This window comes from Jaculus jaculus, chromosome 18 (assembly GCF_020740685.1).
Source record: "Jaculus jaculus isolate mJacJac1 chromosome 18, mJacJac1.mat.Y.cur, whole genome shotgun sequence".
Classification (NCBI taxonomy): domain Eukaryota; kingdom Metazoa; phylum Chordata; class Mammalia; order Rodentia; family Dipodidae; genus Jaculus; species Jaculus jaculus.
The window spans coordinates 51,002,179-51,015,523 of NC_059119.1; the positions used below are offsets into that span (position 1 = coordinate 51,002,179).

At 42.5% G+C, this 13,345-nt stretch overlaps 1 protein-coding gene across 2 annotated transcripts in view; it reads right to left on the minus strand.

Annotated features, from left to right (window-relative positions):
- The window catches only part of Eml4 (EMAP like 4), a 133,846-nt gene that overhangs the window by 22,408 nt on the left and 98,093 nt on the right, over nucleotides 1-13,345 (minus strand). For both annotated transcript variants that reach the window (XM_045137313.1, XM_045137312.1), the window contains 5 exons: nucleotides 13,096-13,165; nucleotides 11,231-11,341; nucleotides 7,319-7,414; nucleotides 3,740-3,874; nucleotides 3,493-3,628 (listed from right to left, as the gene is read on the minus strand). In XM_045137313.1, coding sequence (XP_044993248.1) covers nucleotides 3,493-3,628; nucleotides 3,740-3,874; nucleotides 7,319-7,414; nucleotides 11,231-11,341; nucleotides 13,096-13,165 — 548 coding nt within the window. The remainder of the gene's footprint in view (nucleotides 1-3,492; nucleotides 3,629-3,739; nucleotides 3,875-7,318; nucleotides 7,415-11,230; nucleotides 11,342-13,095; nucleotides 13,166-13,345) is intronic.

The following is a 13,345-nucleotide window of genomic DNA, read 5'->3' on the forward strand; positions in this document are numbered from 1 at the left end:
TAGGAAAGTGAAACAAAATTTTTCTGTTCTTCATTGTTTTCCTTCTAATAAGCATGTCAAAACTTTGTCAACTTATGTTCTCCCCCCGCCCCCCACAGAAGGATGGAATGTCAGAAAACAGACAATAAAAGTAAAGAGCCGGGCATGGAGGCACACGCCTTTAATCCCAGCACTCGGGAGGCAGAGGTAGGAGGATAGCTGAGTTCGAGGCCACTCTGAGACTATATAGTGAGTTCCAGGTCAGCCTGGACTAGCATGAGATCCTATCTCAAAAAACAACCTTCAGCACATTTTTCAATTCAGAGTTCCACCCTCCTCCTCTTACCCTGGGAATGTTATTTCCTGGGAAAGCTCAAGTAGTAGAAACTTAGCTAAAAGAAAATTCAGTGTTTCAAATCTAAAACTACCCATGTGCTCATACACTTCAACTATAAAACAAGCTTGTGATTATTTCTTTCTTTATGGGGTTGCATCTCTGGCATTCTAGTTTAGGTCAAATAACATTTCAAATACTTGCCAAGAAATAAAAAATTATCTTTTAAGCTAAAAAATGTACTCTATGTCCAGGCTTAATTATATGCCAAGGTTACCCAAGCGTAATTGCAAATCCTTGCCTTTCTGCTCATCTCTTAACAGAAAGATTCCATGAAAAAGTGAGACTATCTATCTTGCTGGACAAAGAGATGTTGGAGGGCTTTCTGAGTCTGTTCAGGTACAGACTCGATCACCAGAGAGGTACTCAAATTTAGGTCGTATTCTTACCACCAGGGCGATGGGCTCATGCTGGTTACTTGGCAAGCAGGTCACATGTTTCTTAGTTCCCTATTAGTTAAGGAACTTGACAAAGACCTTAATGGTGCTTTGGATATACTCAACGTGTGCTCCTCTGTGCATAATGTTATGAACTATTTCATATAAAAACACGTATAGGAAATAAATACCCTTTACCACTTGAGAAATCGTAAATATACTTTGTTGTTTTCTTGTTGTCTCACTCTGTAGCTCAAATTGGCCAGAGACTCATTATGTAGCCCAGCCTATCTCAGATTCATGGTACTCCTTCTGTCTGTCTCCCAAGTGGTGGGATTGTAGGCATGAGCTCATACCCAGCTAGTAAATAAACACTAATTATTCTGAAAATTGCTGTAACTTATGTAAATGTCATGAATAGGGGCATGAAAACTGGATCAACCTACTGAAATTTGGGGCCTATAGTTTGGTCTATGCTTATCCATTTTTTTTCCCCCACTACTCATCAAATCCTTCCTAGCCATCCTTAATGAGTTGAAAACTCTAAATACAAACAATCCTTAACTCTGCCTGTAATAGGAAGGACCAATTATGTAGCAAACACTACCAAACCAAACTAAATTTCTTTCTTATCCATCCATCTAAGAGAGACAGTATGGGTATGCTTGCAACAGGGTCTCTTGCTACACTTGAACTCCAGATGCATGCATCACTTTGTGCATTTGGCTTTATATGGGTGCCTTTAACTGCTGAGCCATGGCCCCAGCCCTCAACATGTATGCAAAATATATATATATATATATATATATATATATATATATATATATATATATATATATATATATATAAAATTTGTGTCGGGGGGATGGCTCCAGGGCCTCTTGCCACTGGAAATATTTCACTCCAGATGCATGTGCCATTTTGTGCATGTGACTTTACATGGATACCAGGGAATGAATCTGGGATGACAGGCTTTGCAAGCAAACACCTCTAACCACTGATCAACCTTCCCAGGCCCAAGTTAAATATGTTAGAACCTGTCCCAGCTATTCCATGCCGACACAAACAAGCTAAGGAAGGAGCACATTATAACCAGACTCTGCTCGCTGTTCTAAGACATGTCAGAAGTTTAAGATACTGTGTTGATGTATTACTCTTCCTGGCATTTCTAATAATGAAGAAATTTGCTCAGAAAGAGTACTGAGTGGGAAAGATAATTGCTAATGCTGTTGTAACTTCCTAAAACCCTTTGTCCTTTTTGCTATCCTTATATGTAAAACTTGAACCTAAACTCAAAAAGGCTAAATGTATATAGCCGATAATTAAGACCAAAGCCAATGGCACTGTAATATAAAGATCTCATTTGTTGAGACAAAGTCCAGCCACTCTTGAGATCAGGAGCCTCCATCTCCCGAGTGCTCCGATCACAGGCACATGTTATCATGTACAGCTGGTATTATTTTTAACTTCTGTATATGTTCAATAACATACAACAGCCCAGCATACAAATTTATGAATATGTAAAAGAAAAAACTTCATGCCGGTTGTGGTGGAGCACGCCGGTAGGATATTGCTGAAGAGGCAGAGGCAGGAGGATCAAGAAAAAACTTCATATACAACTCCTAAAAAATACAGTACAAAAATCTATACATAAAACAGGTATCGGGCTAAATTTAAAGTTTACATAGTAAACAGTGCTCTAATCAATATCCATCAAAAAATTCTCTCTTGCACTGACGCCCAAAGGTAAGATGAATTTCCACAATAAAATGCTTGAGTAATTCTCAAACTGCTAGTACAAAACGGCAAACATCGTGTTCGTACTGGCAAAAGACTTGGAGACGAGACAAGGGAAGTGACTCTGAAGAATAGGGCTCCCCCTCCCCCACACATATAAATCAGGCTGTCTGCCACGGTCTGGTGCAGGGAATACACTGCCACAGGTAAGGAGCAGCCCGGTTGTGTTTGGGGTGAAGTGCATGAACCAGAGACATCGGCATGCCGCTCTGACAGTCCCCAGGCTGGTTCCCCATCGCTTTCTTGGTGAACTCTCAGGGACTGAGATTCTGATGAAGAATGTCCCTCTGCTTCTAGCCCACAGTACTGAAAAAGGGCATTTTCACCATTCTTCCTAGAATGAATGAATGATGAATACACACACACACACACACACCCCTTAAAAAGGGGCATTTTTTTCATTTGCAAAAGAGACAGTTTTTGTTTTTTTTTTATATCTATGTACAAACAGAACAGTTTTCTGGGAAAAGTGATGTGAAGTCAAGTGCAGTGAATGCTACAGCCTGCTCCTGGGCCTGGGGAGTCAGGCTGTAATGAGAAAAAGGAGAAACGGGAACGGAACTATATGAGTTCATTCATTTTCCTCCTCCATTTTTTTCATCTTAATCACACAGCCAGTTCTACTCAGGTACCCTAACACCAGCCAAGCAGAGAGCAAACCTTTGTATATTTTAACCTAGTCTCTCCCTCCCTCCCTCTCTCTAGTATTTCATATGAAATAAATTTCTGGAGGAAAAAGTTCAGTATATTCACATATAGGTTATATATTATGCTTAATGAGTAATTTATTTTAAAAGATCTCTAAGAAAACCTTAAAAGCAGTAAGTCTGTCTGTGACTCTCACCTTCTTCCCGTGTGGTCTTTGCTCCTGAACTTGGCTCGGGATGGGAGCGCAGCAGCATTGTGAGAGGTACTCAGAATGAGCTGCACATGAGAATACCATACCTTTAGGTCCTTTCCCAGGCGCGGGCTCTACTGTAGTTTTGCTCCATATAAGCATGACTCCACCAGAGTCGCCGGTAAGAACATCTCCATTTCCCAAGAATGCTAAGCACTGAACAAATTTTGGTTTTTCATATTTCTACAACAAAAAAAGTTTTCAGTTCTCCCTATGACATTATTTTATGCTTGTTCAGCAATAAAAGATTAAAATTTTATCTATTTAATGAAGTTATGACATTCTGATCCTTACCCCAAAAATTCCCTGCTTTCTTGTTAGTGAATTACCACTCCAAGTCCAGAAAAAAATATGAGATTTACCACATGTTATTATGGTATTTGCCTCAGTTGGGTGGAACTCCACAGCTAAAACAACCTCATTTGTTGTCTGTGAAAAGAGAAATGACACACAAAATGAATTAGTACCTTTATCACTATCAAGTACCAAATAGCATGTGATAATTAAAGGCAAGGTGAAACTGATGGAAATGTTCTTTATTCCAAGATTAATTTTCCTGAAACAATGTAAGCTGTTTTAGATTTGATGTCCTTATGCTACAATATTAGTTTTTATATTATTTACTCATAAAAAACTCTTCACTTGGAAGAAATTTATACGAAGTACAGCTAAGACTGTCAAATGCAATGAGAAGTGTTGTCTTAAAGCTAGGAACAAAAGGGAGCCAGAAACACACTATTACGAGCATGTCAGAAACGCTTCAGACCCCCCTTTCTAGTTAGTCCCTTCACGTGGAGGCAGCGAGCACAGGGGAATGGTGTAGCCACCTTGCTGCTGCTTGGCTGGGCAGGAAACACACCCCTTTCCCATCAATGTACTCACGTGCACCTATGGGAATGTCTGCCCACTTTAAACAATGAACATAAGTGACTCCCTTGCAACTCCGTGGTAATGTGCTGGTTCTATTCAAACATGTTCTGAGATGAGATATACCAGGAGGCAGGGGCTGACTCTGCGTGCATGTGCTGGAAGGGAAACTACGTCCTCCGTCCACGCCAGCTTTTTGAGACAATCCCTGTTTATCACCCTATGCCTATGCATACTTGGGCCTACCTGTGATTAAAGCAGACCATTGGGGAAGGGATGCTCAGTAGAGCTAGTGAATCATCACAGAGGAGCACCCTCACTGTGCCGTGCAGCACCTCTTCTAGACCCCGCACAGGCACCCCGGGGCTCCCGAGCATTCTTACACTCGATGCCCGTGGCTCTGTGCTTCTGACGTGTGCGTTCTTTCTGGCGCGAATCTCCGATTTCTACCCCTCCCCCCCCAGGCTGGGGTTACAGGTGTGTATGCCCATGTGCTGCACTTCACACAGCAAGTTCTGGGGAGTAGAATTTGGTGGTCTTTGGTCCCAGAGGCCCTTGGGCTTAAGCAGCACTTTTGGTTTTTCAAGGTAAGGGTTCCCTCTAGCCAAGCTGTCTTGGAACCCTCTCTCCAGGCTGCGCTGCGCTGGTTCGCAATAAAGCCTCGTGCGATTCTGACGGTGTTGCAGAGGGCGCTGCCAGAGACACAGGGCCGGTGCTCTACAGATGACGGCACCGTGCCCTTGTGTTTACCAGGCCTTCTTTAATTTCGGTCACTAAGGTTTGAACTGCCTCACTAAATATTAAATTTGATCAATTAGAAAGTTACCCATCAGCTGCCCAAATCTTAGGACTTACACAAAGGTAAAGCCCACCCATGTTAGAATAGGGTGGGCCCAACACCAGGGAGGAGCTAGTAGCAGAGATGGTCCAATGACCCGGCCCCGGATGACACGACTCCTTTGCGGAAGGCTTTCTTTGTACCCTACAGAGGAATAAACACTCTGTGTGGACTAAGTCAGCTTTAGTTGCTTTGCAGTTCCCTGTTTTGAAAAGTTATAATGTAGACATTTGAGATACAAAGTATAGAGAATTAGGGGCTGGGGAGATGGCTTAGCGGTTAAGTGCTTGCCTGTGAAGCCCAAGGACTCTGGTTCAAGGCTCAATTCTCCAGGACCCAAGTAAGCCAGATGCACAAGGGGGCGCACCCATCTGGAGCTTGTTTGCAGTGCCTGGAAGCCCTGGCGTGCCCACTCTCTTTCTCTGTCTGTCGCTCTCAAATAAATAAAAATTAAAAATTAATTTAAAAAAATGAAAGGTGTTCAAGTTTCTAGCTCTGGCAGCTGTTAAGAAACAGTGTCAGTCCTTGTGAGACAGAACTAGATGGGCTGAAGGGAGATGATTAGGTTTTTAACATGTCAATTTTGATTTGCCGAGGACACTTACATAAAAATGTCTAGCAGGCAAGTATAAGTACAGGTTGAAACCTGTTAGAAATCTGAGCTTGAAATAATTGTTGCAGGACTCAGCAAATGGACAGTTATGTCATTAGAGGAGGATCTGCAATGGAACTCTGTATTACCAACACTTAAGTTTCCTAAAAAGAAGTAAGGGGGGGGGCTGGAGAGAGAGCTTAGCAGTTAAGTGCTTGCCTGTGAAGCCTAAGAACCCCGTTTCGAGGCTCGATTCCCCAGGACCCTCGTTACTCAGATGCACAAGGAGGCGCACACATCTGGAGTTCGTTTGCAGTGGCTGGAGGCCCTGGTGCGGCCATTCTCTCTATCACTACCTGTGTGTCTGTCTGTCTCTCTCTCTCTCTCTCTCTCTCTCTCTCTCTCTCTCTCTCTCTCTGTTGCTCTCAAATAAATAAAAAAAAGGAAGGGAGGATCATTACTGCAGATTTCATCTATAGACTGTGGTGGTTTGATTCAGGTGTCCCCCATAAACTTAGGTTTTCTGAATGCTAGGTTCCCAGCTGATGGAGATTTGGGAATTAACATCCTGGAGGCCGTGTATTGTTGGGGGCGGGCTTGTGGTTGTTATGGCCAGTGTCCCCTTGCCAGTGTTGGGCACACCCTCCTGTTGCTACTGTCCACCCTCTGCACATGCCAGCATTTTCCCTGCCACCATGGAGCTTCCCCTAGGGGCTATAAGCCAAAACAAACTTTTTTCCTATAAGCTGCTCTTGGTTGGGTAATTTCTAACAGCAATGCAAACCGGACTGCAACATAGACCTTACTACAAAAGCCCAAAATTCACATATTTTGCTTTGTTGGAACGTTCCTATGTCAATGTTAAGTTGCTTGGGACAAAAATGGCTGGAAATCAATCTATGTCCTTATTTGTTTTGTAAGGTGGGAGGTTTTTTAACAAATATATTCCTTTCAAGTAAAATCAGATCTATGCATCTTTCAGGGTAGTTACACATGAAAACATTTTTAAAAACCTTTTTTTTTTTTAAACCAAAAAACTAAAAACTTGAAGCTGAAAACAGAACAGCTGTACTGAAGTGCTTGTCAAAGCCATCGTGTGACTGCACACAACGGGATGCACACGGCCCCAGCAGTAACGAGTCCTGCAGTGCTTTCTATCACCACACTAGACACGATTCACACCCCAAGTTTACCGTGTTTTATCCTTCAGTCATGGCAGGCTGCTGTTAAAGGTGGAGATTCCTCTGCGTTTGTTCATCTGGGAGGACTGAACCAACGGCAGTGTAGTAAGGTGATTAAGGCAAAGGTGATGTCCGGTCTCAATTCAGAGGTCAGACATCCGTCCACTTGCATTTCAGCAGCATAGTGCTGTCTGAAACGCGAAACTGTTTCAAGTCGTTTGACTATTCTGTGTTGTCTAAACAACTGTAGTGTTAATACCACAAAATTCTGGCAAATCAGCACATCTGAATTTGGCCATAGTTTACTCTTACAACTCAATTGTATGTAATATCCTCCAAACACCTAGTGAATAATAAACTCTAGAAGACAATATTTAACACGTATTTTGATTTACCTTTATTTCTGCTCCTTTAGATTTCTTCTGCCAGTCCCATACAGTAAGCATATGTTCATTGGAGTCATCAATAACACATAAATGAACACCTGAGTCCTACATAAAAGTCAATTAAAGGCACTTAAAAATCCTGGATGACATTAATTTTGAAGAAATGCCGTATTTTTAAAACTACTAATAGTAAGATAACCCAAGTCTTTAAACTCCTTTGAAACAGGAGTCTACTGTTTATCAGAACTACACGTGGTGACTCACGCCTTTAATCCCAGCTCTTGGGAGGCCAAGGTAGGAGGACTGCTGAGAGGTCAAGGCCACCCTAGACTGCACAGTGAATTCCAGGTCAGCCTGGGCTAGAGCGAGACCCTGCCTCGAAAAACAACCAAAACAAAACAAAAAACACTATACTTTTTTCAGAAATAGTGTTCGTTAACATTTTTTCTTCATTTAATTTCTCCCCTGGGTTGAGTTCTAGTTGCAGCTGGTCACTGGGCTGTTACTTGGTATTAGTCAGTAATTGTTTTTAAAGACATCTGAGTTCCTTCAGTGTCCTATGCGTCCTTCTTGTTGTTACAAAATACTCCATGAGGTAGCTATGAAGAAATGTATATACTTTCATCAACTTTCTCTTGGTGAAACTTTGATAGCTTGATAGAACATGCTAGAGCTAATCATTACTTTAAAGTATGCTGGGGATGGGGAGATGGTTAAAGACACTTGCTTGCAAAGCCTGATGGCCTGGGTTTGGTTTCCCAGCACCAATGTAAAGCCAGATACACAAAGTGGTACATGGGTCTGGAGTACATTTGCAGTGGCAGGAAGCCCTGGTGCACCCACTCTGTCTCCTCTCCTCCCCCCTCTCTCTGCTTACCCCCCCCCCGCCAAAAAATTGTTGTTTCTACTTTGTTTGTTTTAAACAAAGTAGGGTCCTCCTACCGATGCTAGGATTAAGGGCATGTGCTACCACACTCAGTTGTAAATAAAACCTAAAAAAAAAAAGAGCTGCAAATTTTCAAGTTTGCTTGGTGTGTGTGTGTGTGTGTGGGTGTGTGTGTGTGTAAAACCTGGCTTACAGTAACATAAATATACAGGTTAACAGAAACAAATCCTTTCTATCTTATTTTTCTGAAACCATCCAGCGATGGTTAATTTCTGGTTGGGTTGCCCACTTGGCAGAATTTTAATTTCTGGAAGGGAATCTCTTGAAGGATTTTCTAGACTGGGTGCAATGAGACAGGAGTACTAGCCGTGGGCGGCAACACTGCACGGCCCGTGGTCCCGGACTGAGCTGAAGGACAACAACGTGAGCTGAGCACGAGCCCCACGTCCTTGCTCCACCCCAGGCGGTGAGGTGGCCAGACCTTCCAGCTCCTGCCACCGTGCTTCCCACAGGCCCGGCTGCAGGTGGAGACCTGCCTCCTGCCCCCAGACGCTGTAGTCGAGCACCGAGAACGCGACTACTACACACCCTCACTCCCTTCTCCGGTCAGTTTAGGAAAAGGAACTAATGATGATAGTGAAGACTTTCATTTTCTTTTTTTCTTTTTAATTTTTTTAAATTTTATTTATTTATTTATTTATTTGAGAGCGACAGACACAGAGAGAAAGACAGATAGAGGGAGAGAGAGAGAATGGGCGCGCCAGGGCTTCCAGCCTCTGCAAATGAACTCCAGACGCGTGCGCCCCCTTGTGCATCTGGCTAACGTGGGACCTGGGGAACCGAGCCTCGAGCCGGGGTCCTTAGGCTTCACAGGCAAGCGCTTAACCGCTAAGCCATCTCTCCAGCCCATGACTTTCATTTTCTAGTAGTGTTTGTGGATACATGCCTCAAAATGTATTTATTTATTTATTTATTATTATTATTATTGGTTTTTCAAGGTAGGGTCTCACTCTGGCCCAGGCTGACCTGGAATTCACTATGGAGTCTCAGGGTGACTTCGAACTCATAGTCATCCTCCTACCTCTGCCTCCCGAGTGCTGGGAGATTAAAGGTGTGTGTCACCATGCCCGGCTCACAATGTGTTTAGAACAAAGAAATAATGTAGTGAAGAGGAAGGACGACACTCACTCTCCTCTTCATCTTTCCCTCTGGTGTACTGGAATGATTATCTGAGTTAGAAAAAGTTAGGGCATGGTAAATTCAAGATAGTCTTAATATTTTAAAATGGTACCACCAACTTAACAATACTGCCTGCTACAGAGTTGTTTTTTTTTTTTCCCCCTTCAGTTTTCCAAGGTAGGGTCTCACTCTAGCTCAGGCTGATCTGGAATTAATTCATTATGTAGTCTCAGGGTGGCCTAGAACTCACTGCAATCCTCCTACTTCTGCCTCCCAGGGATTAAAGGCATGCGCTACCATGCCTGGCTAGCCACAGAGATTTTATTTTTGCCCTGCTCTCTCCTTTTCTAACTTTCTTCTCCTGATTTCTGACTTGCTAGAGTCTTATCATTCAGTGCCTTCAACAGGCAAAGTTCCTAAATTCAAACAAATTGATCTTTCTGATTTAAAAATATCTCTTCTTTCATGTCTCACAAACTCCCATAATTCAGAAAACTGCTGGGAGGAAAGAACTAAAGAAACAACACAGAGCTATAACGTGGGCTGGGGAGAGGGCTAAGTGGTGGCAGTAACTTGCTTGCAAAGCGTTCCTGGCAGGAAGTGGTACATGCGTCTGGTATTTGTTTGCTGCAGCAGCAAGAGGCCCTAGTGTGCCCCTAACCTCTCTCTTTCTCAAATATATATACATATACGTATATAATGTATGTGTATGTATGTATTTGGACTTTCGAGGTGGAGTTTCACTCTAGTTCAGGCTGACCTCAAACTCTCAGCAATCCTCCTACCTCTGCCTCCTGAGTGCTGGGATTAAAGGCATGTGACACCATGCCCAGCCTTAAATAAATTTAAAAAGATATAAACATATTCTGAAATGTAAAAAAAAGTCCAACAAAATCTAAGGGGTGTATCTCTTATATACTTTTTTTTGTTTTAGATTTCACTGTAGGGTCTCACTTGCGCTCAGGCTAACCTGGAACTCACTATGTAGTCTCAGGCTGGCCTCGACCCACAGTGATCCTCCTCCTCAGCCTCCCAAAAGCTGGTATTAAAGGTGTGCACCATGTTCAGCCTTCTTGTATACTTTATAATCATAATTACATCTAGTTCTAGAAAAATAAAATGCTTCAAAAAGTAAGATTCTTGGGCTGGACAGGTGGCTTAGTGGTTAAGGCGCTTGCCTGCAAAGCCTAAGGATCCATGTTCCCCTCTCCAGGCCCCACATAAGCCAGACGCACACACAAGGTCGCACACATATCTGGAGTTCAATTACAGTGGCTGGAGGGCCTGGCGGGCCAATCCTCTCCCCCACCTACATTTAAAAAAAAAAAAAGGCCAGTAAAGTAAAATTTTTCTCAGAATAAAGCTCAGAGCTTATATTATTATGTATTATAAAATTACTACACATAAAATTTCAAACCCATGTTATCATTAATTCAGAACCAGTCAATTCATTTTAGGGGGTACAAAGGTTTATTATTTCCTTTGTCCCAATAAGACATAAAGAAATGTCAATTATTATACAGAATTGGCAAGACATTATGCCTGAGTTTTCTAAATAAAGTAGAAATTCGGATGATCTAAGTGAAGTGAGAGCATGTTTTCTTGCTGATCTGTGTTCTGCTCTGTCTACAGTCCTCCATCTACCCTCCCCCATCACCACCCTGGACTCCAATGTGGGAACAGAACACAATTAAAGATAGCTAGCTGCTTGATCCTATTTAGGCACCAAACTTAGTACTCAGGTTTAAGCAGAAACTGAAACAGACAGCACACCTCGCTTTTCAGTGGATGCGCACACAGAGTGCGGCCACTTTCCCTTTCCTTCGCTCAGCGTGCTTAAACCAAAAGCTACTTACCGCTTTTGAAAAGTCCAAGCATCCTACTCCACGCTCAAAAGTTCCAAGTCCAATAATTTGTAGCGTGGAGAGACTAACTGAGTCCCACACCCTGACATGGGGTTGCAGAGGCTGCAAAAACACAAGAGAGTCCATTTTAACACACTCGGGTGTGTGCAAATATGAACCGCTACCACACAGCACTGCCTGCCACCTTTAAAAGACAGGGATGGGCACACATCTAGTAAGAGAACATTATGAGATTTAGACATGTTCCCAAAGACTCCTATTGCCGTGAAAAACAGGAAATGAGTGATAACAAGGACTAGAAATAAATGAGGATTTGTTATGGTTCACATAACCTATACATGTCAACCTATTTAATCCTCACAATGTTAGGCACTATAGTTATCACTAAAAAGCTGATATTCAGGACTGGAGATGGCTCAGAGATTCCCCAGTACCCACATAAAGCCAGAGGCACAAGGTGATATATGCGCCTGGAGTTTGTTTGCAGTGGCTAAAGGACCTGGCACACACACCCCCCTTTTCAAATAAATAAATAAATGAATATTTTTTAAAGATGATATACAATGATTGAAATAACCAAAGTTTTATAGCTACTAAAAGGTGGAGAAGCAAGGGGTGGTGGGGCACGCCTTTAATCCCAGCACCTGGGAGGCAGAGGTAGAAGGATGGCTGTGAGTTTGAGGCCACCCTGAGACTACATAGTAAATTCCAGGTCAGCCTGGGCTAGAGTGAAACCCTACCCTGCCCCACCACCACCAAAGAAAAAGGTAGAGAAGCATGCCTTGAATCCCAGAACTTGAGGCTCACCATGAGTTCAAGGTCTGCTTGGACCATAGAGTGAGTTCCAGGTTAGCCTGTGCAAGAGTGGGACTCTACTTCAAAATTAACAAAACCGAGCTAGAGAGATGGTTTAGCGGTTAAGGCACTTGCCTGTGAAGCCTAAGGACCTAGGCTTCCCAGAACCCACGTAAGCCAGGTGCACAAGGTGACACATATACATAGGATGGCTCACAGACTGGCATGCCAATTTTTATCTCTCTCTGATTATAAAAAAAAAAAAAAACAAAACACAGCCATGTTCCATGCATGCTTTTAATCCTAGCACTCAGGAGGCAGAGGTAGGAAAGTCACTGTGAGTTCAAGGCCAACCTGGGCTACAATGAGATCCTACTTGAAAAAAAAAAAAAAAAAAACAAAGAAAAAAACAAATCAAGTAAAGTTACACTCCAGACTCAGGGAATTTGATACCCTCTTGCTGTCTTTACTTTTGAGACAGGGTCTCACTATGTTGCCTAGGCTGGTTTTGAACTTGCAAGCTCAAGTGATCCCCCTGCCTCAGCCTTCCAAACAGCTGGGAATTCGTTCCTGGGAAAATGTCTCTGAAACATTAACACCAATAAATTGCTAAGCAAGCGCTCTAAAAATTTAGAAGCAGAAGGGATGGTCATAAACCATCTAATATAACCAACCCTCTTACTCGCTGTTTTCTTTAAAGCCCAGAGAATGCAATGGGTGGTCATACATGTGAGTCATCATCCATAGTCACTGCTGATTCTAGGAGTAACCTATGTCACATATACCAACTGAGTAAAACTCAATAATAACAGAAACTAAGTGATACTAGCTCGTACATACAAAATCAAGAGGTGCTAATTAATAGAAATTCCAGTACTTTCTTTTCTGATGAGAGTCTACATAAAGAAACATGTAACAAGCCTGTGAGCCCTCCAACCTCGTACATACAGCTTCCCTAAGAGAAGGCTCACGACTTCCCGGTCACAGTGGTCAGAAGCATAGTCAAGGCCATCCTAACAGCAGAGCCGCTAGATAGAGAATCATAAAACTGTGCTGCTCACCCTTCCATCTTTATCCACTCCAGCTATCTGTCCAGTTGCGATCCTAATTTTGTCAGGATGTATAGCAAGGCTAAAAAGCAGTATCAACAATAATTTTAAATACAGGAAACATGTGAAACAGCAGAAATGTACCTTTGTATCAACATTTTTCAAACAGATTTTAGTCATTAAAAACTCACTTTGACCTATTTATTTTTATGAGGAAATTAAACAAACTATAATTGTCTGAAGATTTTTAAGTTTTCATCTG